The sequence below is a fragment of the Bubalus kerabau genome, chromosome 10 (genome assembly GCF_029407905.1).
Source record: "Bubalus kerabau isolate K-KA32 ecotype Philippines breed swamp buffalo chromosome 10, PCC_UOA_SB_1v2, whole genome shotgun sequence".
Lineage (NCBI taxonomy): Eukaryota > Metazoa > Chordata > Mammalia > Artiodactyla > Bovidae > Bubalus > Bubalus kerabau.
Window position 1 is genome coordinate 89,300,694 of NC_073633.1, and position 25,866 is coordinate 89,326,559.

At 47.8% G+C, this 25,866-nt stretch overlaps 2 protein-coding genes across 6 annotated transcripts in view; one reads left to right on the plus strand and one right to left on the minus strand.

The window, feature by feature from the left end:
- Positions 1-25,866, minus strand: part of DPF3 (double PHD fingers 3) — a 291,918-nt gene that overhangs the window by 171,338 nt on the left and 94,714 nt on the right. For 4 of the 5 annotated variants that reach the window (XR_008699677.1, XR_008699675.1, XR_008699676.1 and 1 more), the window contains exon 2: positions 3,517-3,677. Coding sequence is in view for 2 of the 5 variants with exons in the window: in XM_055538553.1 (XP_055394528.1) it covers positions 3,517-3,677 (161 nt within the window). In the remaining 3 variants the exon portion in view is untranslated. Of the gene's footprint in view, positions 1-3,516; positions 3,678-24,294; positions 24,972-25,866 lie in introns of those variants that run through there. The other variant, XM_055538554.1, reaches the window with a different exon arrangement.
- LOC129621763 (40S ribosomal protein S15a-like) lies at positions 17,296-17,716 on the plus strand. The gene has a single exon (XM_055538556.1). It carries the CDS (start codon positions 17,299-17,301, stop codon positions 17,689-17,691), a length of 393 nt encoding a protein of 130 aa, XP_055394531.1. The 5' UTR covers positions 17,296-17,298; the 3' UTR covers positions 17,692-17,716.

Below are 25,866 nucleotides of genomic sequence, written 5' to 3' on the forward strand. Positions count from 1 at the left end.
GAAGGAAAACTGAGTTGTTACTATCACACCTACTTTAAAAGAATGGTTAAAGAAAACACTTAATCAGAAAGGAATTATAAAAGCAGGCATCTTGGGACATCAGAAAGGAAGACACAAGAACAAAAGAGCAAAGATATGAGGAAATACAATAGACACTTGTCTTAAGTTTTCTAAATTATGTTTGACAGTTGAAGCAAAAAGTAGAAGTCTGTCTGACATGGTTTTGAGTGTATGTAGAGGAAATGTTTAAGATGCTATATTACAAATGCAAGAGGGTGAAAGGACTTAAATGAAGAGAGAAGAGGTGGGTGTGACTATGAAGGGCAGGACGAGGAAGACCTTTGTGGTGATGGAATAGTTTTGTGTCTCAGCTGTGGTGGTGGTTCCATAAATCTATCCATGTGATAAAATGGCATCGAACTACACACACACACGTCACCAGTCTCACTTTTCTGGGTTTGATATTCTGCTATAATTCACAAGATATATCCCTTAGGGGAAACTGGGTGAAGGGCACAAGGGGCTCTCTCTGTACTATGTTTACAACTTCCTGTCTGTCTACAGTTATTTCAAGATAAAAAGTTAATTTAAAAAAGACAAGGTAATTACATAAAATTAAAAAAAAAAAACAGTAAAACCTAATAAGTGAAAGCAAAAATAAACAAATAAATCCAACTGTGTGTTGAGTTAGTACTACAAACACACTGAGGAGCTATTTCAAGCGACCTTAAAACACAGTAATTTGACTCTACATCCTTAATAGGAATATGCTAAAGACAACAAAAAACTGCAAAGAAAGAAATAAAAACTTAAACCATTTCAGTCACCTTATTGCTGGTAGTCTCATTTTATTCTGATATTGTTGTGGGTCTATTGCAGAATAAAGCAAAAAAACTATGCTGGCATCATAAAGAGCCAGTATTCTTTTCAGTGTGGGAGAGAGGAGATAGAGAATGAAGATAGTTAAGTTAAAACTGGGTAAAACTGAATTGAATGGGCTATATCAGTAAATTTAACAATGTGTTTTCTCTTAAAAAGAGAAACAAGAAAAAAGAAACAAGAAATCATATTTCTTAGTTCTGCTCACTGAAAAGTCCTAGAATCAACAACCAGCCCAGGAGCAACAGGTGCCACCAGACTGTAGTCTCCAAATAATAGTCTTTCAAAGAGGAAATGGGGCTTCTTAAAGAAACGGCTGATTCAGGGTCTGGGGCAGGATGTGCGTAAGATGAGCCTGAAACATCTGTCCCAGTATTAAGACAGCAAGAATGCTACAGAAACTACTAGGCTGTTTCAGCACACTAGCACTGGACATAAACCCTACTGTCCAAAGTGAAAGTGAAAGTCGCTCAGTCCTGTCCGACTCTTTGTGACCCCATGGACTATACATGGCCCATGGAATTCTCCAGGCCAGAATACTGGAGTGAGTAGCTTTTCCCTTCTCCAGGGGATCTTCCCAATCCAGGGATCGAACCCAGGTCTCCCACATTGCAGGCAGATTCTTTACCAGCTGAGTCACAAGGGAAGCCTAAGAATACTGGAGTGGGTAGCCTATCCCTTCTCCAGCAGATCTTCCCCACCCAGGAATCAAACTGGGGTCTCCTGCATTGCAGGTAGATTCTTTACCAACTGAGCTGTCCAAAGATGGGAGCAATTTAAGCATTGATAAGAATAATAGCTGCAATGGATTAAAATTATCCAATATGTTTAAGTCTGTGGATTCATGATGGTACTCAAGATAATCATAATAACTTTATTGATCATCTTTGGAGAATACAAGGGAACCAGCTCATTATTTTGAAAACTGATAACTAAAGGGGGGAAATCATTTATCCGTACTTTCATATGTGCACTATATCCCACAATAACCAAAATTTTAATAAGGAGATGCTTCTCTTTATAAATGATGTAGACCCAATAAATGAAGAAATAATGATAGCCTCAAATTGAATGTCACCCTTAATAAAGTAAAGCATCTAAGCAATTTTCATCAAGGGCTGCTAACATCAATAAAAGAGAAATACCCAGAACCCATGAGGCTCCTGATGAAAGCACATATCTCCACTTAGGAACTGTTCTTGCCCCAAAACTGAACCTGAATCTGTTTTTACCAATTCACAGGAATAACACCATGGGGATGCAATCACAAAATCCAGATGCTGGGAAACCCTACAGTGCAAACAACCCAGTTTCTTCCACAAGTAACAAGTGAGAGAGAGAGACCTACAGATTTAAAGCGACTTAAGAGACACATGAGCCAAGTTTAATGTAGAGGTCCTATTTGGATCCTGATTTCAATTACACAGAGAAATAAATGTTGAACAAATACTTGATGCTATTAATGTCTCATTTTTAACTTTGAGTTTTGATAGATAAGGCTGGTATGTTTATGTTCTTACCATTTAGAGATACAGACTGAAAAATTTACAGACGAAATAATATTGCTGTCTTGATTTGCTTCAAAATAACCTGGGTTCAAGGAGGAAAGTGGAAGGTGAGTATAAGTGAAATGAATGGCTATGAGTTGATCACTGTTGGGGCTGGGTGAACAATGCACAGAAATTCATTTTACCCTTCTCTCCACTTTTGCATGGCTTTGAAACCTTTTATAATACATTTTTTTTAATATACCAATATAGAGCCAGAAAACTGTGTTAAATTACCTCCCTGATCTCCACCCAGTGGTCTTTATTCTGTTCTCTGAAGCCTAGAAGACTAGTGTCACGGTAATAACAATAATAATAATAATAACATCAACAATAACAGGCAGCATTTTTGGAAAACACACTTTGTTGTTTTGGTCACTTAATCACTAAGTTGTATCCAACTCTTTGGGGACCCCTGGACTGTGGCTCACCAGACTCCTCTGTCCATGAGATTTCCCAGGCAAGAATACTGGAGTAGATAGCCATTTTCTTCTTCAGGGGATCTTCCCAACCCAGGGATCGAACCCGCATCTCCTGCATTAGCAGGCAAATTCTTTACCACTGAGCCACCAGGGAAGCCTTAGTACATACTATGTGCCCAACACAGGTTATGAGTTGTTTATGAAGATTTTCATTTAATCCTGACAAAGTCCTAAAGTAGGTACTGTTAGTATCCCCATTTTACAGATGAAGAACCTGAGGGCAAGACGTTTGATGACAAAGCTCAGCCTCAAACCAAAATCTGACTTCAGATTTCCAGCTCAGAGCCACTAAGCTACACCAACACACAGAGCGAAAGGTGAAGCAGGCTGTCATGGCCTTAGTCTTCCCTTTTAGGGATTAAACATCCTGAATTCTTTCTCTCTGCCCCTTCCCGCCAGTGTGGCTTCAATGTCCCGCATCATCCTCGGGGCACGTGCCAAGAGTTACAGAAGCAGTTGAGTTTCTTGAAAGTATTCCAGGCTCCCTGTACAGCCTGTCCCACCTCCACGCCCACCCAGGCTACAGGGATTCCTGGACAATCTCAGATCAGCCTGCATCCAGGCTGGGAGCCCGAACGTGAGCACATCCCTGGGGTGGCATGGCTCACCTGGGCCTCGATGCCTCTTCTCCATCCAGATGTAGCAGTTGTTCTGGGCCACCCCGGTCTGCGAGTCCAGGAATGGGAGGCGCACGCTGCGCTCTGCGCACAGGCGGGAGTTGTAACTCCGGCAGTGTTCAATGGCTTCCTTGTAGAACTGGTCCCCAAGCCTGCAGGGAGACAGAGTGCAGGGGAGGCAATGAGGCCAGGGAAAACCAGAACACACTCAGAAGGAAACTGAAGTCACCCACCCACCTGCCAGGGAAGATTTTGCAATTATGAAGACCAAGACAATGGGGATCAAGAGCTTTGGCAAGCAGCAGAATCCAACTCAGCTTCAGGTCTCCAACAGGTCCTATTTCCTGTACCAAATCCACCAGGTAACTTAGAGACCCCATTAACGGAGAAATTAGGACCCTGAAAATAAACCACCAGTAAAAGTAATATGGGGCTTCCCAGGTGGTGCCAGTGGTAAAGAACCTGCCTGTCAGTGCAAGAGACATAAGAGACTCAGGCTTGATCCCTGGGTCATGAAGATCCCCCAGAGGAGGGCAACCCACTCCAGTATTCTTGCCTGGAGAATCTCATGGACAGAGGAGCCTGATGGGCTACAGTCCATGGGGCTGCAAAGAGTCGAACACAACTGAAGTGACTTAGCACACACACAAGAGTAACATGTCCCTGTCCCAGGAAGCATGAGGTCCCCCTCCAGAAAGGAGGTAGCTCTGGTACAACTTTCTGCATGGGGTCTGCTAGGACATCCAGCTTCCAGAGGCCCCTGCCCCTTAACATGCCCCATTAGCCACACTTATTCCTCAGTGGTAACCAGCAAAGACACTCCAGATTGGACTGAAACCACCAGTATGGATACAAAGACTTCCATTACAATAGAAGAGAAACACCCCATAGAAAAGACTAGAGGGTCAGAGGAAACACCCTGTAAACACAGAGCTATTATAGGGGCGAGGAAATGAAGAAGGACATGTACCAACCTTTTAAAGCCACACACTTGAAGAAGAATAACTTTCTGACAGAAAACAAATGAAAGAAGCATTTAACAGCTGAATTTAGGGACTCAAAATAATTTGATTCCCAGAGTTTAATCCACAAATAGAAAGACCTTTCAGGTTTACTGGAGTGGTGATCTGATTAAGCCCAGTGAATTTTAGGTTCCTGAATCTTTGGTATCTTTGGGTGATGCTACTAATTTTTAAGATACTGTCCTTTTCAAAGACCAAAAATATAACATTGATATAATCGATCAAATGTAATAAAACACAAACATAATCAATAAGATCAAATACCTAACAAACCATAGGTACTTGACAGAGGTGAATAAATGGTCCCAGGAATTTGCAACTGTAATAACATAATGTCTACCAGGTAAAAGAGAGATTCGTAGAGAAGAGGAGGAGGAAAAGACAGAAGGAGGAGAGCCACAGGACTTGCAGAGCCAAAAGGGAGAATCAGATAGCTCATTTTGAAGGGACATTATGAATGCCCCTTTGTTTTGGTCTCTGGAGACACAAAGACATTAAAATGGGGGTTGGGGGGTGGGGAGGTCTAAGTTTAAAATATTTCTTAACCAAAATATTTAGAGGAGCAAAAAAAAAAAAAAGGAAAAATTTAAATGGATTCTTCTGTCCTCTTTTATATTGAAGTGTCGTTGATGTACAATATTTTATGTTACAGGTGTGCAATATAGTGATTCACAATTTTTAAAGGTTATATTCCACTTATAAAATATTGGCTACACTCCCTGTATTGTACAGTATAAATCTGCAGTTTATTTTATATATAAAAGTTTATGCCTCTTAATTCCCTACCCCTGTCTTGCCCCTCTCTCCTTCCCTCTCCCCTCTGGTAACCACTAACTTGTTCCCTTTATGTGTGAGTCTGCTGCTTTTTTTGTTCCATTCACTAGTTTGTTGTAGTTTTTAGATTCCACATATAGGTAGTTATCACATAGTATTTGTCCTCTTACTCTTTTTTAAAAGTCAAAGTGTCAGATTCTACCAAAAAGTTTAAAGCAAATTCCTTATTCTGAGAGGATACAATCACTGAAGCTTCTGAGGCATCTTTTGGAAGCTACTCGTGGACAAACCTCCTTTTCTACCTCTGGGCATCTTCCCTCTCACAAGAACGGCAGAACAGCTCAGAAAGCATCTAGCAGTTGCAAAACCTAACTGTAATCAAATTATAATAGTCACCCAGCTGACAATGAATTGGGAGGGGGAATGAAAGCCCATCAGAATGCCGTAAAACAGAAATGCGCATAAGCTGATGTAATCAAAGTTAGTAACAAGGACCATGAGATTGATCAAAAATGAACAACTGTTTCCTGGGAAGCATTTGCGACTGTGTCCCTCCAGCTTAACTGCCTCCCTCTGCTAAGGCGATGCAGCTCTGTGTCACAGAACTGTTGAGGGCAGCTCGGACACACAGCCTGTCCAGGGTGTCCTGGGGGCTCCAGCTTCCCTCCACGGAACAGAGACCAGCCACATCACATGGGTGAGAATTGACAAGACCGCACGACCGAGAGCCATCCTAAGCAAGGAGCCGCTATCTGGCTTCCCACGATCCTCTGACAGGCTGCCAAAAATGTTAACTCTTCCAACTTCAGAAATTCTGCTGAAAGAGAACCCATGGAAGGAAGGAAGAGAAAGAAAGGGAGAAAGAAAAAAAAAACTGTACACTAAAACTCATCGACTGGAGAGAAGAGGGTTTCCATTTAGAAAAACAAACTTCTGGAAGCCAATACAAAAGAAATGTACAATACAATCCCAGATGAGACCTCTCGATGTGCCCGGAACTCATTTCTAACAGCGTCAATCCCAAAAAAGAGAAACAAGGAGGTGAACTTGCTGACAAAGAGAAGTGCATTTGGCCAAGTCCATGCCCCATACCAAATGGAACGAAAAAGTCAAACAAAGTGGCTCGCTGGGTGAAAATTAATTTCATCTTAAATACTTTCCACTTTCATAACATGCAATGTTATTAGTAACAGGCATGCTGAGGGGGAATGTGTATTTTTAAATGTAATCTTTGTGTGAATGATACCTCTTTTATGTAAACAGAAGAGATTTTCTGAGGACTGGAACAACTGTATTGAAGATTGAAGTTACAAAAATATGACAACCATCACCCTTTGCCATCGTCTCCAGGGAAGTCATTTTTAAACAGGCCAGGCATTGGCAGAGATTCGGAAACAAAAGTTTAAAGCCTTTTTTAAGACACTGGAGGGGAAAAGAGACTTCACCCTTTGATAAATTCAAGCGGCACTTCTCCAAAAGTTAATTAGCCAAATCTGCACAGGGCTTGCTCTGTTCTCTAGAAGAAAATCAATGGCCAGTTCTCCCTAACCTGTGAAAAGCAAGTTAAACAGGAGAAGGGGAAAATGTCCTTTTCAGCATGGTATTTCTTTTTGTTATTGAAGTCCCAGGTGGCACTACTGGTAAAGAACCCACCTGCCAATGCAGGAGACCTAAAGGACGCAGGTTCAATCCCTGGGTTGGGAAGATCCCCTGCAGGAGGCCATGGCAACCTACTCCAGTATTCTTGCCTGGAAATCCCATGGCAGAGGAGCTTGGTGGGTTACAGTCCATGAGGTCGCGTAAGAGTCAGATACAACTGAAACAACTTAGCACTCACAGTTTACGATGTTGTTTACAATGTTGTATTAGTTTTAAATGTACAGCAAAGTGATTCAGTTATACAGATACATATATATATATCATAAATATACGTTATATATTTATATATATTCTTCTCCAGATTCTTTTCCATTATAGGTTGTTATAAGATACTGAGTGTAGTTCCCTGTGCTATACAGAAGCTCCTTGTTGTTTACCTCTTTTAAATGTAGTTGTATGTATATGTTACTCTCAGACACCTAATTTATCTCTTTCCCCACCCATATAGCATTTCTTTTTAGGGAAAAAAACTCCTACTTGATAGGATGCCAGGGGTGGGTGACATTTGCATGAAAGCCGCACGGGGCAGAGGGAGCAGGGAAAGGCTGACAGTGAATGATTCACTTTGTGGAGTGGTGACCGGCGCACCCCGGGGTGGGTCAGGCATGGCCCAGCCTCAGCCATCACCTGTCTGCCCCAGACCGAGGGGCTAGACTTTCCCCCGGATGATAGATGTCTTGGGCTTGAAGAAGCTGGCACAAGGCACAGGAGAAGGATATTCTCATCAACACTGACTTTGGGCCACTCAAGGCTTCAATCAGATGCAGGGAAGGCAGGGGGACAAATTGCCAGGCCCCCAGCCAGAGCAGGAACCCCCCGGCCTGAGGATTGGAGCTGAGCTGGCTGCAGTTCCCGGCCTTCGTGAGGGGCTCTGTGGGATCCTGAGCCACCCCTTCTGGAGAGGGAGAGCCATCCTACCTCTGAGAGCTTTCCAGGCGCCCTCCTTGAGCATATCTGTGGAGAAATGGATTCCAGGCACCAAAGAGGATTCAGAGTGGAAAAAATAAGACTTCTCCAAAATGACTGCCGACGAGGCTCCATGTGTGATTTGCAGAGCCTGCCAGACCCCCTCTAAGACAGCGGCTCCTCATCCTCACGGTTCCACCTCCCTCTCTCAAAAACCACGCCTGCTCTCTCTCTCTCTTTTTTTTTTTGGCCATCCTCACGGGCAGATGGGATCTTAGTCCTCCGCGCCCCTGCCCCAACCCCGCTCCAGGGATTGAACCTGTGCCCCCTGCATCAAAAGCACAGAGTCTTAACCACCAGACCACCAGGGTAGTCCCCAGTGTGTGCTCTTAGATTCCACATCCACTGTCCTGAATGGACTCAGCTCCGACCCTCCAACACAGACCCCTGAGGCCCCCTCCCTCTTCAGGGTGCCCCCCTGTTCCCGTGTGCTGACCCGGGGATGGGTGTCCGGCCCTACCTCATGCCTGTGTCCAAAAGCGAAGTCCTCACGTCGGACCAGAGCCTTGCTCCCTCCCCGGTCTCCAGGCTTTGAGGGGTGGCAGCGGGGACCTGAGGGAGCCCAGCCCTGCTTCTCCCAGGCCCGGTGTCCTTGGCTGTCCCCTGCCCTTGCTCGCAGCCAGCCCCGAATTCTTTCATGTCTCCAGCAGCTCCCCTGTCCTCTCTCCTTCCCTGCTCCATGGCCACGGGTCCCTTCTGGCTGTAAAAATCAGGACCTTGGCCCATCACAGCTATTTGTGCTCAGAAACAGAGATAAGCTGAGATAAGGAGGAGCCCGGGCCATGGCAGGATCGCCGGCACCTGGCCTTTTCCTGCGGGCTCACTCAGCGGCCCACACATCCACAGCCGCCCCCCGCACACACACCCAGTAAAACTCAGCTCTGCCAACTCGATGCCTTCCTCCTGTTTGCACTGAGACGTGTTTCACTCTGATGGTGGCGTGGAAACCGTCTCCCGTTTGTGTCGTGTTTTGTAAGAACTAGCAAGCAGGGGGCAATCTTTGGCAAGGTGTGGGGGGGAGCCTCTTCATTTTCCTCACAGTTAACTGTTCCTAAAGCTGCCCTTGAAAGAAAACCAAGTTTAGTGCTTGCTGTGGACTGAACCACGTCCCCCTGTCTCTGAAATTCAGGTGTTGACGCCACAATGGATGGGATTTGGAGATGGGACTTTGGGGAGGTAATTAGGTCATGAGAGTAGAGCACCCACGATGGGATTCATGCCCTTATAAGAAGAGATACGAGAGCGCTCACTTCCTCTCTCTCTCTCTCTCCCCTCTCTCTCCCCTCTCTCTACTTTCTCTCATCTCTCTCTCTCCCCCACCCTCTCTCTCCTCTCTCTCTCTCCCCTCTCTGTCTCTCTCTCTCTCCTCTCTCTCCCTCTATGTCTCTCTCTGTCTCTCCTCTCTCTTACCTCTCTCTCTCCCCTCTCTCTCACTCTCTTACCTCTCTGTCTCTCTCTCTCCTCTCTCTCCCTTCTCTCCCTCTCGTCTCTCTCTCCTTTCTCTCTCTTCCCTCTCTCCTCTCTCTCCTCTCTCTCTCTCCTCCTCTCTGTCTTTCTCCCCTCTTTCTCTCTGTCTCTCTCTCTCTCCGCTCTCTGTCTCTCTCTCTCTCCCCTCTCTCTCCCTCTCTGTCTCTCTCTGTCTCTCCTCTCTCTTATGTCTCTCTCTCCCCTCTCTCTCACTCTCTTACCTCTCTGTCTCTCTCTCTCCACTCTCTCTCCCTTCTCTCCCTCTCGTCTCTCTCTCCTCTCTCTCTCTCCCCTCTCTCCTCTCTCTCCTCTCTCTCTCCCCCTCTCTGTCTTTCTCCCCTCTCTTTCTCCCTCTCTCTCTCTGTCTCTCTCTCTCCCCTCTCTCTCCCCCCGCTCCTCTCTCTCTCCATCTCTCCTCTCCCCCAACCCTCCTGTCTCTCTCTGTCCTCTCTCTCTCTCCTCTCTCTCTCTCCCTCTGTGTGTGTGTCTCTCTCTCTGTCTCTGCCATGTGAAGACACAGCATGAAACCAATTATCTGCAGCCTGAAAAGAGGGCCCTCACCAGACCTCACCTAGACCATGCTGCCACCCTGATCTCAGACTTTGCTGCCACCGAGCTGTGAGAAATAAATGTCTGTTGTTTAAGCCACCTACTCCATGGGCATTTTGCTATAGCAGCCCCAGTTAAGACAGAGTTTCTTATATAAAACAAAGACTCAGGACTTCCCTGGTGGTGCAGTGGTTAAGAATACACCTTGCAATGGAGGCTCTGGGAATGGGCTAGAAGGTAAAGCGTCTGCCTGCAGGGCAGGAGACCCGGGTTCAATCCCTGGGTCAGCAAGATCCCCTGGAGAAGGGAATGGCAACCCACTCCAGTATTCTTGCCTGGGAAATCCCTTGTACCCAGAAGCTTGGCAGGCTACAGTCCATGGGAGTCACAAACAGTCAGACACGACTGAGTGACTTTTACTTTCACTTTCACTTTTCAGTGGAGGGGACGTGGGTTCCCTCCCCGGTCAGGGAACTAAAATCCCACATGCCACAGGGCAACTAAGCCAGTGCTCCGCAACTACTGAGACCCTGAGCTAAAAGTACTGAGCCTGAGTGCCACAACTAGAGAGAATCCACAAAGCGCAACAAAGATCCCACGTGCTGCAACTAAGACCCAATGCAGCCAAATGAAATAAATAAATATTTTAGAATAAATAAATTAAATAGGAAGGGCTATAGAGTTGGATACAACTGAGCACACACTCACACAGAGAGAGAATGAGTAAGACAGAGAATCAGTCCCCTTCCTCCTCATTCTGTCTTCTTCCAACAAAAATAATAATACTATTAATAATGTCCCTTTCAACTCAACTCAGTGTTTAATATTTGTCTCCCCTACTAGACTATAAACTCCATGAGGGCAGGGCCACTACACACAGCCACTTAGTTTTTGCACTAAACCACACGAGGGGATGTGTTTCATATTAAACTTCAGTGTGAATGGCACTCCCCGGAGCCCCGCATAGCTGGCCTTTTCACCGATTCACTTCCAACATCTGACATGGAGCCCAGCACACAGTAGGTGCCCAAAACTTCTTTGTCGAATTGCTTTCAACAACTCATGTATCACTCACTTATGATAGATGAGAGCAGTAAAGCATAGGTTGGTGATTGAGATTATACAACTGTCTACTGGCAACCTTGAAAACTTAAAACAATGTCTGCAGGCACTTTCACTCAGTCCTCAGCATGACCCCCTGGTTATTTCAGCAGTCTACTGAATGCAGTCACTCCAACACTTCTCCTCCCCAGCTGACAAAAAGAAATCTCCCTCATTCTCAGTCTTCAGTTTTGTACTCAGTACAGAAGCCACGTTGATGCCCAAAGGTCCTAAGTTGCTCCACTGAGCTGTCAAGGCCCTTGGAGGGTCTTGATATTGGGGTAGATCAGAGACTTGGAATCAGGCAGGGCTGAGTCCAGCGCCACTGCCCACTGGCTTCACAGCCCTGGGGTAAGTTACTTACCCTCCCTGAGCCTAAATTCTCCTTCCCACAATAAGCTCCTACTTCAGGTCTGAAATGATTATTAATAGATGAGATAGAACCTCTAACTCAGAGGTAACCAATGGTGATTCCTGATCCTTCCATCCAAGGGCAGTGTTCCCTGCCACTCTGTTCGCCTCTGCCTGAGCCCGCTGACTGCACTCCACGTGACACACATGCACACAACAGTCACCACCGCAGTGTCTCTGAGGCTGGCAGGCGCCCAGCCAAACCTCCATCCCAAGACATCTGGCAGCAGGGTGGCGAGGCCAGCCTCCAGCATCAAGGAGAGCAGAGTAGACCGCACAAGGATCGCAGGGATCAAAGCCTGCCCCCAGGGCAGACACCACACCTGGCTCTGTCCCCAAGCCCAGCACAGAGCTTGCTGTGTTGGGTTGATGACGGAGGAATGAGTAAACGGGTGAATGAATAAATCCTTATCTGACCTTCCTGTGTATATGAAGCAGACAGGCCTTCCCTCAGTTCACTTCAGTCACTCAGTCGTGTCTGACTCTTTGAGACCCCATGAACCACAGCACACCAGGCCTCCCTGTCCATCACCAACTCCCGGAGTCCACCCAAACCCATGTCCATTGAGTTAGTGATGCCATCCAACCATCTCATCCTCTGTCGTCCCCTTCTCCTCCCGCCTTCAATCTCTCCCAGCATCAGGGTCTTTTCAAATGAGTCAGCTCTTCGCATCAGGTGGCCAAAGTATTGGAGTTTCAGCTTCAACATCAGTCCTTCCAATGAATATTCAGGACTGATTTCCTATAAGATGGACTGGTTGGATCTCCTTGCAGTCCAAGGGACTCTCAAGAGTCTTCTCCAACACCACAGTTCAAAAGCATCAATTCTTCAGCACTCAGCTTTCTTTATAGTCCAACTCTCACATCCTATACATGATTGGAAACACCATAGCCTTGACTAGATGGACCTTTGTTGGCAAAGTAATGTCTCTGCTTTTTAATATGTTGTCTTTTTTAATATGCTGGTCATAACTTTCCTTACTTCCTTCCAATAACTAAGCATCTTTTAATTTCATGGCTGCAGTCACCATCTGTAGTGATTTTGGAGCCCAGAAAAATAAAGTTTGACACTGTTTTTGCTATTTCTCTATTTGCCATGAAGTGATGGGACCAGATGCCATGATCTTCGTTTTCTGAATGTTGAGTTTTAAGCCAAGTTTTTCACTCTCCTCTTTCACTTTCATCAACAGGCTCTTTAGTTCTTCTTCACTTTCTGCTATAAGGGTGGCATCATCTGCATATCTGAGGTTATTGATATTTCTCCCAGCAATCTTGATTCCAGCTTGTGCTTCATCCAGCCCAGAATTTCTCATGATATACTCTGCATATAAGTTGAATAAGCAGGGTGACAGTATATAGCCTTGACGTACTCCTCTTCCTATTTGGAACCAGTCTGTTGTTCCATGTCCAGTTCTAACTGCTGCTTCCTGACCTGCATACAGATTTCTCAAGAGGCAGGTCAGGTGGTCAGGTCAGGCCTTCCCTGGACTCCAACAAAATACTTTACTCAGAACCCTCCCTCCCCACCTATCTGGAATTTTCTTGCCTCTTGTCCTCAGCCTGGCTGATCTCACCCTGTTCAAGGGCTGGCTGAAGCCCTGTGTCTTCCAGGAAGCTTCCCCAGTTATTCTAGCCAGTGGTTCTTGCTCTCTGCCTCTCTGATCTCCTTAATTGTCTCATTCATGTTTGGCCAGTCTCTACCACTGTCCTTCTTTCTCCCCACCCATCTTGAAGACAGGGACTAAGAGGTCTATACTTCTGTGCTATCCCCACCAAGCACTGTGCTGAGAACGTAGAAGCTTGTGATAACTATGGATTGCTTGATGGAAACGCCATGCCATCCTCAGCAAGCTCATCAAGTGTCACAGCTGAGGGATGCGAGGGGGCCCTCTTTCTCCATATGAAAATGAGGTGAGCCTGAAGTTATGTGGCTTCTCCAGGGCACAGGATTAGGCATCTGAAAACAGAGATCCTGTAAGTTCAAATCCTACTGAATTCTCTTCATCCTCTTTAAAAAGGTCACTTCAGCTCTTGAGATTGTATTTCTCCATCTACAGCATTCACGCCAAGATGCAGAACTAACCCTCCTCTTCTCTGAACTTCCTGAGTAGCTCGCTGAATGCCGTGCTGTGCTATCATCAGACCACCCCCAGGAAGACTTACTCTGGTGATGCGGGAAACACCCCTTCTGTGTTTATCAAGAACGCCATCACCCCGCCTTCCAGAAGAATGATCTAGGGCAGTGGTTCTCAAACTTTGGTTCTGTGTCAGAATCAACACAGGCGGGAGGGTGGGTGGCAGTGTGAAATGTTGATGCCAGAGCGTGCACGTAATCCAGACATCTGGATATTTGACAGATCCCCCAGCGATTCAGTGAACAATGAAAATCGAGTTTTGGGTTTTTTTAATTAAGTACATTTATACTGTTTCTGTTTGTTTTTTTAATTATGTATTTATTTGGCTGCATTGGGTCTTAGTGCGGCACGCAGGATTTCTGTTGGAGGCGCACGGACTCTCCAGTTGCGGTGCACGAGCTTAGTTGCTCCACAGCACGTGGGATCTTAGTTCCCTGACCAGAGATCGAACTCGAGTCCCCTACCTTGCAAGGCAGATTCTTAACCACTGGACCACCAGGGGAGGTCCCAAGACTCGGGGATTTAAGTACAGCTTCCCTAACCTGCAAAGCAAGGGCACGAACAAGGGAGCCCTGTGATACCCTTCAGCCATGTTTTAATAGCAGAGTGCGAAACCCTGGTTAACTGACTTTAACTCAGCTTGTTTTGTTCCTGTGGGAGATGTTTTCAGGCAACAGGCATGGATTAACCTGGCAGCACTCAACTGCAGCCAACGAGTCCCACAGAAGTCCTCATCTCTCACAGAGCACCCATGAGACCTGGTTGAGGCAATTGTACAGAGATCCTGACTTCCTTAGAGTGGTCCCTCTGGAGGTGACCCTGACCTTCCTAACATCACAGGAAAGGTGTCTGGGGGCCGAGGGTATCGCCTTACAAAAGCCAAGTCAGACGAAGAATCTGAACCCTAAAACGCCCATCGTGGCCTGAAACGCCACTCAGTCTTGACGTTCAGGCCTGCTAGACCTAATAAATCGCTTTTCCGGCATCTACTCTGGTGAAGACTTTTCAGGGACTTATTATGCAAAGCTGCCTAAGCAAGACGGAATTTATATTGAACCTGGCCATGATTTCTGAGCTGCCACTGGGTGTTCTGATGACATACACAACTCAGGGTGGAAGTCAAGGGGCTGCCAAGGACAGGAGACTGGAGGCAGGAGGAAAACAGAGTGATTCCTTCCAGTAAATAATGGGAGGGTGGGGGCGGGGAGTCGGAAGAGGAGGATGCTCTGGGGAGGAAGAAAACCGCCGCTTTTCTGGTGTCCAAGGTTTGCCTTTTAAATGGCATCCAGACGTGACAAAATAAATCTCTCCTCTGGAGCCTAAAGAATGTGTAGAATGCAACCAACTTTCAAAAGTGGGGGAGGGGGGATGCTTTATTTAGGGTGAAACATACTTAGAAAACACACACCCATCACAGAAACTTTATTGATTGAGCAAGTATCTTTAGTTTCTCTGGTTCATAGACTGAGTCCTCTCTGAAACCCCAGCTGTGTGCTGGGCACCAGCATGCTGTCTCCCGAGTGTGACTGCCAAGAGAAGCCGACCATGGATTAGAGTCAAGTCTTGGGCAAATACATCCTCAGACCCCATCTTTCCCGCTGGAGTAGAAGAGCCTCAGCGCTGCTCTCCCCAGTAAAAGGAATATTCGTCTGGCATTTAAAATACAGCCACAAAGAACACGTGCTCTGTAGTCAATTCTCAGTGCAGCAGACCAAGTGATCTTTTTAAAATGAAATCTGATCATGACATTCTCCTCCTTAAATCCCTCCAATGGCCTCAGTGCACTTAGAATATAATGTGAACAACTTCCTGTGGCTATGGGGCTGTGCCCAACTTTCCTCCTTCATCTTGTCTCCTGCCCCCTCATCCCTGCTGGCCTCCTCACTGCACTTCTTCTGTCTCTCTAATAAACCAAAATCACCTCACCTCAGGACCTTTGCACATGCTTTTTCCTGTTTCTGGTATATGTTTCTCCCAGATCTCATGGCTGGCTTCTCTTTTATTTAAACTAGGGTAGCCCAACCTACTCCCCTCTTGTGCTAACCCTTACTATCTCATATTCTTTTTTTTTTTTTTTTTCAAACTATCTACCACTCTCAAAAAAAGTCTCTCTGTTTTCTCTTGGCCTGCTGATCATTGCCACATAACAAAACTGTGAACCCTGGATGAGCAAGGTCTTTATCTCACTGCCTACAGCTGGATCCCCTACACATAACACAGGATTGGCACATAGGAAATGCTCATCAGATAACGCTGAACAAATACAGAAAGATCCAGGCCAACCTGCAGCAGAGAGTTCGCAGGGTGTGGAAGCCCAGCCTTCTGGGGGACAAGAAGGTCAGTGCTAGGGAGAGGCTCCCAGCAATGCAAGAATCACACCAGCATCTTCTCACTTGTGATCTTCCCAACAGACTCAGCGGGTTAGACAGTGGGGGAGTCTACTATCCATGCCCAAATCCTGCTCATGACCCCACAATGCCACCTACACAACCCAAAGCCTGAAGAGAAGTGGGGCCAAGCGGATAAGTGCTGCCATTCATGCCATCAGCCACTCCTTTCTATGCCCGAAAAAGGACATTCCAGGACTGATATCGGCACTGTAAAGCAGCGGTGGCCAGAACACGGTCTCCAGAGTAATTTGCTCCAGTTCCCTGAAAGGGCCTCTCTCTGAATTAACCTCCTCTGCATGTTCTTTCTTACAGAGCAGATCCGTGTCCTCGGCCAGAGCCGAGCCCACGGGTGGTGGCCGGGGCAGGATCAGCATGGGGGTGGGGAAGCACCACTGGATGGGAAATCAATGGGAACCTGAAGGTCATCTGGAGGGCTCTGTCTCCCCATCATGCACCTGCTGGGATGGGATTTGTGGTCCTGACCCCGCTTGGGGGCCTCTGCCCTCCTGTCAGAGTTGGTTAAAATCAGCCTGCAGAAGCAAACGCCCTGCAGACCGAGTGATCTCTGGGCTGTCCTTCTAAGGGACATCAAGCCGAACAAAGGAGAACTGAGTCTCATTTAACCTGCCGCAAGGTTGAGAGTCACCCCAATTTCTCTTGGCAACCCCCTGGGAAAACTGTCTCAGGTCTGCTGTTTTTGGAGGCACAAAGCTGTAAACCTTTTAATAAGGACAGAACGAAGCCAGGCTAATATGACCAGCCTGTCCTGAAATTTAAATTCTCTGGTGGAAGAGGTAGAAATATCTTGAAAACTCAAAACCAAACTGAAAGGTGAGTGCACTCTAGAAATACCTAAATACCTCATGACCTCTACATCCCAGGATAATGACAAAGGACATCCAAACCTCCATTCTGCTTGAAGGAGGTCTGTTTTTCTTCCCATCCCTACAAGTATCAGGAAACATGAATGCATTTAGAACCTGATTCTCCTTTCCTCATGGACCTATTTTCCCAAGTCCTCTCCCTTCCTTCCCTCCTCGCTACCTCCCTTCCTTCCTTCATTCCTTTTTCTCTCCCTTCCTCTCCTCCCATGCCTTTCCCCATTTTCTTCCCTCAGTCTTTCTACCTCATCAAGAGTCACTTAACATATAGGATGGGAGAAAAGCATTCAGGCCACATCCATAACCCAAAAGTTGAAGATGAGTCTGGTATAAAAATGAGAATGAGGGACTCCCCTGGCAGTCCAGTGGTTAAGAATCCAAGCTTCTGCTCTTTCCGCCATCTTTCCGTGCCGCCAGAATGGTGCGCGTGAATGTCCTGGCTGATACTCTCAAGAGTATCATCAATGCCGAAAAGAGAGGCAAACGCCAGGTCCTTATTAGGCTGTTCTCCAAAGTCATCGTCAGGTTTCTAACAGTGATGATGAAGCATGGTTACATTGGCAAATTTGAAATCATTGATGATCACAGGGCTGGGAAAATTGTTGTGAACCTCAAAGGCAGGCTAAATAAGTGTGGAGTGATCAGCCCTAGATTTGATGTGCAACTCAAAGATCTAGGAAAATGGCAGAATAACCTGCTCCCATCCCGTCAGTTTGGTTTCATTGTACTGACAACCTCAGCTGGCATCATGGACCATGAAGAAGCAAGACGAAAACATACAGGAGGGGAAATCCTTGGATTCTTTTTCTAGGGATGTAATAGATACAAATAAAATGCCTCAGGGAGGGGGGTGGGGAAGAATCCAAGCTTCCACTGCAGAGGGCAATTGGTTTGGTTCCTAGTCAGAGAACTAAGATCCTGCATGCCACACACAGTATGGCCAAAAAATAAAAATAAAAACTCTGAGCTTCTAAGATATCCTTCAAAAAATAAAATAAAATTTTTAAATGAAAAAAAAAAAAATGAGGAAGAGACACCCTCTACATATTTACAGAGGAATGACAACATGATAATGATCATAGAAATAATAGAGGCAAGGTTTCCATTTACTGGGCACTTACTATGTATGCCAGGCACTGTTCTAAGCACTTCATATGCATAATCTCATTTCATCCTCGCAACAACCCCATCTTAATATTTCCTCTTATTCCACAGGTTAGAAAACTGAGGCACAGAGAGTTTTAAGTGATGTGCCTAGGGTTTTAAGTGGCGCTGTGAAGACAGAAGCCCGGGAAATTTCCGTGCAGAAAACCTCGCTCTTGGCCACTACGCTATCGGCTCCAATGGGACACTGCTACCGCTTGGCAGAGAGTAGAGCCTCCAGAACTAGAATGACTTGAGCAACACTTCCTTTTTTGGAGGCATCTGCTTTCTCTAACATCATCACCGATTTGCTGGGTAATCTTAGTTGTTTCTCTTTGGGATCCTCTGCCAAATAGTCCAGAGGTAGACTTTCCTGTAACAGAGTCACCCTCAGTAACTCAAGAAGTAAGGCAGGGGGCTTTCCTGGTGGCTCAGTGGTGAAGAATCTGCAGGAGACATGGGTTTGAGCCATCTTCCTAAGTCAGGAAGATCCCACATGCCATGGAACAACTAAGCCCACACGCCTCAATTACCGACCAAGCCCCCGAGAGGCCCATGCTCCACAACAAGAGAAGGCACCGCAGTGAGAAGCCCGATCAAAATATTACATATGTGGTCTTCCCGGGTGGTGCGGTAGTAGAGAATCTGACTGTAATGCAGAAGACTTGCGTTCAGTCCCTAGATCAGGAAGATCCCCTGGAGAAGGAAACAGCAACCCACTCCAGTATTCTTGCCTGGGAAATCCCATGGACAGAGGAGCCTGATGGGCTACACAAGAGTGTAGCTCCCCCGCCCCCTACAATGGGGTCACAAGAGTCAGACATGACTTAGCAACTAAACCACCATCACCACCACTGTGTGGTTTAGAAACCAAATGCATCCCAAAGGTAGACAAGTGGTTATGGCCTCTGAGAGGCCCTCTGGTTCTGAACATCCACTGCAGGGAGGAAAAGAAAGATGCCAGGTTATCATAAGCTTGAGTCGGATTTAATACTCAGAGTGTTAGAGATCATCTCGTCTGATACCTTTGTTCTATTGCAAGGAAAATCAACCACCAGAGAAGTGAGGTGACTTCCTCCAGCCACACATCAGCAGGGCTGAGATTCAATCCTCAGTCTTCAGGCTCCTAGTTTAGGAATTTCTCCTCTGTTTACAGCAGGGGCCTGAAAACTATAGTCCCTGGGCCAAATCTGGCCCATCATGAATTTCTGTAAATAAAGTTTTATTGGAAGACAGTCACACCCATTCGGTCATGCATTGTCTGTGGCCACTTTCACACTATAGTCGTAGAACTGAGGGGTTCCAGTGGAGACCACACAGCCTGCGAAGCCTGAAACAATTACCCTCTGGATCTTTACAGAAGAAGTGTGCCGACTCCTGGTTTATAGCATAAGCCTTGAATAACGAAAAGACTCCATCTTTGAAATGAAAGAAAATAGAATGGGAACCCTTAGAGTCTTAAGCAGATAGTTTTACAATTATCTCAGCTGGGCACAACTTAATAAAAACCCATAAATACAGTTAATAATAAGGAAAACATGCACTAGCTCACCCTACCTATTTAATAATTATCGTTAACCACAGTGAGCAAACCTCATCGCTTAAAACTTTTTTTTCCAAGCCTTCCTCAAAAGCCCCTTTTCACTTATGAAGCACTCTGAGTCGAAGGGCAAAATGATGCTTCGTACTGTTGCACAGACCTCATTTCCTCCTGGTGAGCTAAAGACTGTTGCTGAGACAGCAGAGGGATTGGGAGCAGTGCCCCTGCCTGGGGTGCTCTCTGTCAAGGAGGAGGCGTCAAAACTCACTCGTCCCCCGTCACTCCAAATAAAATTGCAGGAACAACCAGGCACAACAGAGACTCTCACTCCTGCCTCTTCTGCCTCTCGTGCCTCCCTGCCTCACTCATCCATCTCTCTCCTTCTCCAGAAAGTGATCAGGATCAGCACAAGGCTGACAGAAGCATCCCAGCTCTTGGCCGTTTTGATGAGGATGTTCCATCCCATGGAACAGAGAGGGAGGGGACTTGGCCCCTGATGCCTGAGGTGGGAATCAAGGCTGGAACCTCGGTTCCAGGTCAGAGATGGAACTTAGGCCCTGTGGGTAGGCAAGTCTCTCAGCCTGGCTGGGCCCCCATGTCCCATCTGTAAAATGGAGAGACTCACCCTCGCATATTGTAAAGGATGGATGACGGGCAGAACCAAATTAGGGATAAGGCAGGCCAGCCAGGCAGCACCACCACCTCCCACCCCCATCACCCCTGTCCAATCTCTAAGTCATACTAAAACACCACCAGGACTGTAGAAAGTTGGAGAGGCTTTTATTTACCAGCATCATCTTAGGCAAAGAACTTCAAGAAGTAGGACCCAGTTTATATGGAACAGTCCCGGTTCACACCGAGGTCTTTGCGTAAAAGTTAATACCTGCTTTCCCTCTCAAAAGTGCCTTTGCCTTGCTGACAGATGATCAGGTCACCCTATGGATAAGCTGTGTAGAGTCAGAGAACGATAAGGTCCCCCCATTCAGAACTTGTCCGTGATGGCAGTAAGTGGGCTTCTAAGCCAGACAGGTCCAGTTTGGTCAAGAGTCGGGGTGCAGGTCTGGGGCTAGAACCGAATTGTTTGGGACAAGAAAGGAGAGACTCCCCCAGCGACCCTGCTTCTCTGGCGGCCCCTTACCCAGCCCTTTGCCTCTTCTTATATTTGTTACATAAATGTTTACAGAATAGCAGCCAAAGCCTGGGAGGCCCTGGAGAGAAGAGAGGGCTTCAGAAAGTACTGTAAGAGCAGAGATGTGCCAACGGGTATCTACAACCTGCCTACACTGCTAAGACCTGAGCTGCAATCCCCAGGATCAGGTCCAGTCCTGGCCCTGACCCTGACTCGTTCTGGGGACCCTGGCCCAAGTGAAGCTAGAGCCTCCTTCCCATCTTAGAAACTCCTCCTCACAGGGCTGCCCCTCCTCCACCAACCCTGCTGAAGCCACAAGTATTCACGTGGCCACACGGTCTTCCAGGAACTCCGCCATTAAGAGAGCTGAGAGGCAGGCAAAAAGAAAGCTCCAGAAGAGGCTGAGGTCTGCAGGGAGGAGGGATGGGCAGGGCAGCTGATTAGAGGAAAGGTAACGAAGGAGGAGGTCCTGAATATTCACTGGAGGGACTGATGCTGAAGCTGAAGCTCCAATACTCTGGCCACCTGATGCGAAGAGCCGACTCATTGGAAAAGACCCTGATGCTGGCAAAGACTGAGGGCGGGAGGAGAAGGGGACGACAGAGCATGATGAGATGGTTGGATGACATCACCAACTCAATGGACATGAGTTTGAGTGAACTCCAGGAGTTGGTGATGGACAGGGAGGCCTGGCGTGCTGTGGTTCATGGGGTCACAAAGAGTCGGACATGACTGAGCAACTGAACTGAACTGAACGAAGGAGAAAGAGGAGAGGGAGGAGGAGGTGGGACAGGAGTCAATATCGCAGAGGGAGCAGCCTGCAGTGCAGGCCTGCCCCAGGGCCATCAATATCTCTTCTGAGGACAGGTTATCTGGGGAATTTATGCTCTCTAATAATTACCTTGTAGAGGGTTCCACTTATCTTACCAGAAGAATCTGCCAGTTGCCAGACAACACAGGGTTCTGGCTAATTCCACCCACACTGCCCTCCACCTCCACCCTGGCCCTCCCAGCTTCCCAGCTCCTGTCCTCTGACCTCTAACCTTTCCTTCTCTCTCTGGCCTGAGGGAAGTTGAAAGTAGAAGAGTCTCACAGCGTCCAGCAGGTTGAAGGAGGTTGTGTGTGTCCGGGTGGAGGAGGGTGAGCGAGGGTGGGGGGAGGGAGGGGGGCGGGGCAGTGAGCTGGGCCCTTTTGATAGACACGAGAGGGAGGTTGAGGCAGGGCCTGGGGAAGCTGGCAAAGGGCTGCACAGGAAAAGCAAGAGCAGTGCTCTGGGGCAGACCAATTGGACTATTTTTGTCTTCACCTGACTGATGCCATCAGATCTGGACAGCATTTTTTAAAAAGAAATTTTTGTTGTTGTTGTTATCTTCCCATCTCTCCTCAAAGCCTTTTTGTCCACACCCCCCTGCCCCGCCCCCCAGCCCTCCGATGACACCTCGTCCAGTAATGGTCTGGCCATTCATGCAGTAACCATCATACACTGCCTTGAGGGGCTAGGGTCTCTTTTTTTCCCTTTGGCCTCAGCTTGTGGGATCCTAGTTCCCCAACCAGGGATTGAACCCCCGGCCACAGAGTGAGAGCATGATATTCTAACCTAGCCGAGCCAGGGTGCAAGCAGGCAAGTCTGTCTCAGAACTGTGCTCTTCAAACGCTCCACTCGCGCTGCCTTGATAGTAAACATTTGCTAATCCATGGGAACGTTTTACATTGTACCCACTGGACTGCAAGGAGATCCAACCAGTCAATCCTAAAGGAAAGCAGTCCTGAATATTCATTGGAAGGACTGATGCTGAAGCTGAAGCTCCAATACTTTGGCCACCTGATGCGAAGAACTGACTTATTGGAAAAGACCCTGATGCTGGGAAAGATTGAGGGCAGGAGGAGAAGGGGACGACAGAGGAAGAGATGGTTGAATGGCATCACCGACTCGATGGGTACGAGTTTGAGTAAGGTCCAGGAGTTGGTGAAGGACAGGGAGGCCTGGCGTGCTGCAGTCCATGGGGTCACAAAGTCGGACACAACTGAGTGACTGAACTGAACTGAATCTACTTACACCACCCTTTTCTAAAATAATAATATGTATTAAATAATAAGAAAACCAGCTAATGGTCACTGCGCATGTGTAGACGCCAGTCCTCCCCCTCACCCTAGATGGTGACGCCATGATCCAACCAGTGCCCAGCTCCCCGCAGCCTGTCTGCCTCCAGACGCCATCCTCCTCCTGGGTGGGGGCCTGCAGCCCCCTCTACAGGCACCCTGTGGTTGTTACAGGGCTGGCTGCTTCTGCTCCTCCCACTCTGCTCAGCCCACCCCCTCAGAGAGCACCCATTCTTCACCCATCACTCTGGTTTATGGCCTTTTCAGCATCTTGCCAACTATTAAAACTTATTTTATTTATATTTACTTACTACCTATCTTCCCCCCGCTTAGATACGTCAGCTCCTTGGAGGAAAGACTGGTCTGGCTTGTTCACGCCTGTATTCCCAGTGCCTAAGGCTGGGTACCTGGCAGAGGAGGCACTCAGTAAGTATCATGCGGGCACTGGATAAATGATACCCCCTAGGCCTTACACAATACATGGCAGCTGCTCAGCTGGACACTTTCATGTGAACCCAGCTGATCTGTTTGATCTTCATTTACAGTACACAAGGAACCTTGCTGAGTACTTAGTATTTCATTGTACCCCAATGCGGCAGAGACTGTCTTTACCTTTCCCATTTTACAGATGAGGAAGCTGAGGCTTGGAGAGCTTACACACTCCACCAAGACCACACAGAAGTACACTGAATTCAGCCCCCATCCTGTCTGCCTCCCCGAATCTCTTCCATTGGCCCTTCCCGGTTCTCCCTCTGCCATGCTTCTCCCTGCCAAGTCGCCCCAGGAGTCCTGCACGGTCAGCCACTTGCTCCCTCCCCTCTGCCTCTGGTGGCCTGGGCCAGCCACAGGTGCCAGGGGCAGATCAGAGAGAAGGAAAAGAGTGAGATGGGGTCTGAATACCCTCAGCCACCTCCTCGCTGGGTCACTGTTGGGTGGCTGCAGCTTCTACTAAAGGTCCCAGCTCCTGTCGGGCAACCTCTCCACACACAGCCACCCTCTGCCATCCCAGGGACTGTCCCCTCTCCCCTTGACCTCATCCTGGGGCGCTGCCATCTCCTTGTACTTTCCCCTGTCTACACTTTCATAAATAGCCATCTCCAGGTGAAGCAGCAGCTTTCCGCTGGAACCCCGAGTCTCCAACACGCAAACTCCGCCCAGCCTCTGCACCTCCTCCAGACCCCCCACCACAATCACTGCCCCCTTGGCTGCCCCTGCTCCCTGCAGCTGCCTCCGCCAGGCCCTTCCCCACAGCCTTGGGGCTGTCTCCCTCCAAGACCTATAAATAAATGGTGACTCGCTGGCTGAAGGTTTTCCTGGCAGACTCTGCCCTTTGCCAACCACAGAGGGGGAGAGGGCGGCCCTGCAGGGACCACAGCCTCTGCCCAGGACTGGAATGGGAAAGCACAGGTGATCGTATCCAGGGCAGGGGTGTCCTTTGCTGGACTGAGGCTCCTTGGCAGCAGCCTGCTGGGGACCCCTCGGATGGTGCACCAGTAACTCACACAAAGCCGGTGGCCCCTCAGCCTCAGCGATCACACTTGTAATCCGTAAGTGTGGCAGGTATGGGACTCAGCTGCCACGTGTGGACATCCTCCCTGAAACCGACAGATAAGGAGGTTGCAGCTCAAAGAGGACAGGGAACTTAACCAAAGCCACAAAGCTACTAAGTGGCCGAGGAGGGAGATCAAAGTACATATCAGTCCATATCCTCAGACTTTAATTTCCCACCAGTCCAGGCGACCTCACAGGCCAGCCCCTTAACTCGGCAAGAAGGTCACAGACTCAAACCCAGTCCAGGGAGGCAGTCCAGAGTCACCGGCCACCCAGGGGCATCAGGGAGTCAGGTGGAGTGGAGGTATGGGCCAGGGAAGGGAGTGGAGGGCTCCAGGCTGCCTGGAATGACATGCCCCCACCACTCCTTTCTGCAGAGCCGTCAGGGAGCCGTGTGCTCATCCTGGGGCACACACCAGCATTTCAACAAACCCACCCGCAGGCTCGGACCCTCCATGTCCATGCTCCAGAGAGTCTCGAGGAAACTCAAGAGGAGGGCAGAGGGACCAAGTGGCAACAAAAAGGGAGAAAGACTTCCTGCTGTGGGACCTAATATTCCCCATTAACACAATTCAAAGACTAAAGACTTGTTTTCTTTTTTGGAAGGCAATGGTGGAAAAAACACACATTTTTAGTCTTGGGAGTGATTTTTGGAGGATATAGACTCATAATGATGCACACACACACACACACACCAACTCTGCCACCACACAGCCCAAAATAGTCCAGACTTCAGTCCTGGCTCCTGGGCTCCTGGAGAACCCAGCTCAGCACAGTCTCCTGACCTCGGTCCACATGACTGCTGGCCGGCTTGTTCCCCAGAGTAACAAAGCACTCCCAGGACCCACAGCAGTGACACCTGCGCAGCCAGACCATCCCACCCCCACCAGACCCTGTCTGATGTGTCCTGACAGGACGAGGTCCAATTAGCTGAGGACGTTTCCAGTGACCCAGCATGAGATGGGCCCCAAATCTCCAGGGCCTTCCTGAACCTTCTCTCCCCTAGTCCCTCTAAATCTTAAATCACTGATGTGACGTCTCTAGGTGAATGGCTCCCACAGCATTTTACAGACTGTTTGGAAAACATCCAGAACAGAAAATATTCTTTAAAAAAAAAAAAAAAAAGACCATGTTGAAACACACAGAACTCAGTTTTAAATCTGTGCACTACTGGAATTTGAATACTTTCACTCTAATCAAAAATATTCCCTGCCCAGGACTTCCCTGGCAGTCCAGTGGTTAAAAGTCTGTGCTCTCAATGTAGGGGGCACAGGTTTGATCCCTGGCCAGGGAACTAAGATCCTGCATGCCACATGGTGCTGCCAAAACAAAAAGATTCCCTGATCTTCCCTTTAAATACCAACAATTTAATCTTCCCTAAAGATAGGAGAGGGAGAAGGCAATGGCACCCCACTCCAGTACTGGGTGCCTGGAAAATCCCATGGATGGAGGAGCCTGGTAGGCTGCAGCCCATGGGGTCGCTAAGAGTCGGACATGACTGAGCAACTTCACTTTCACTTTCC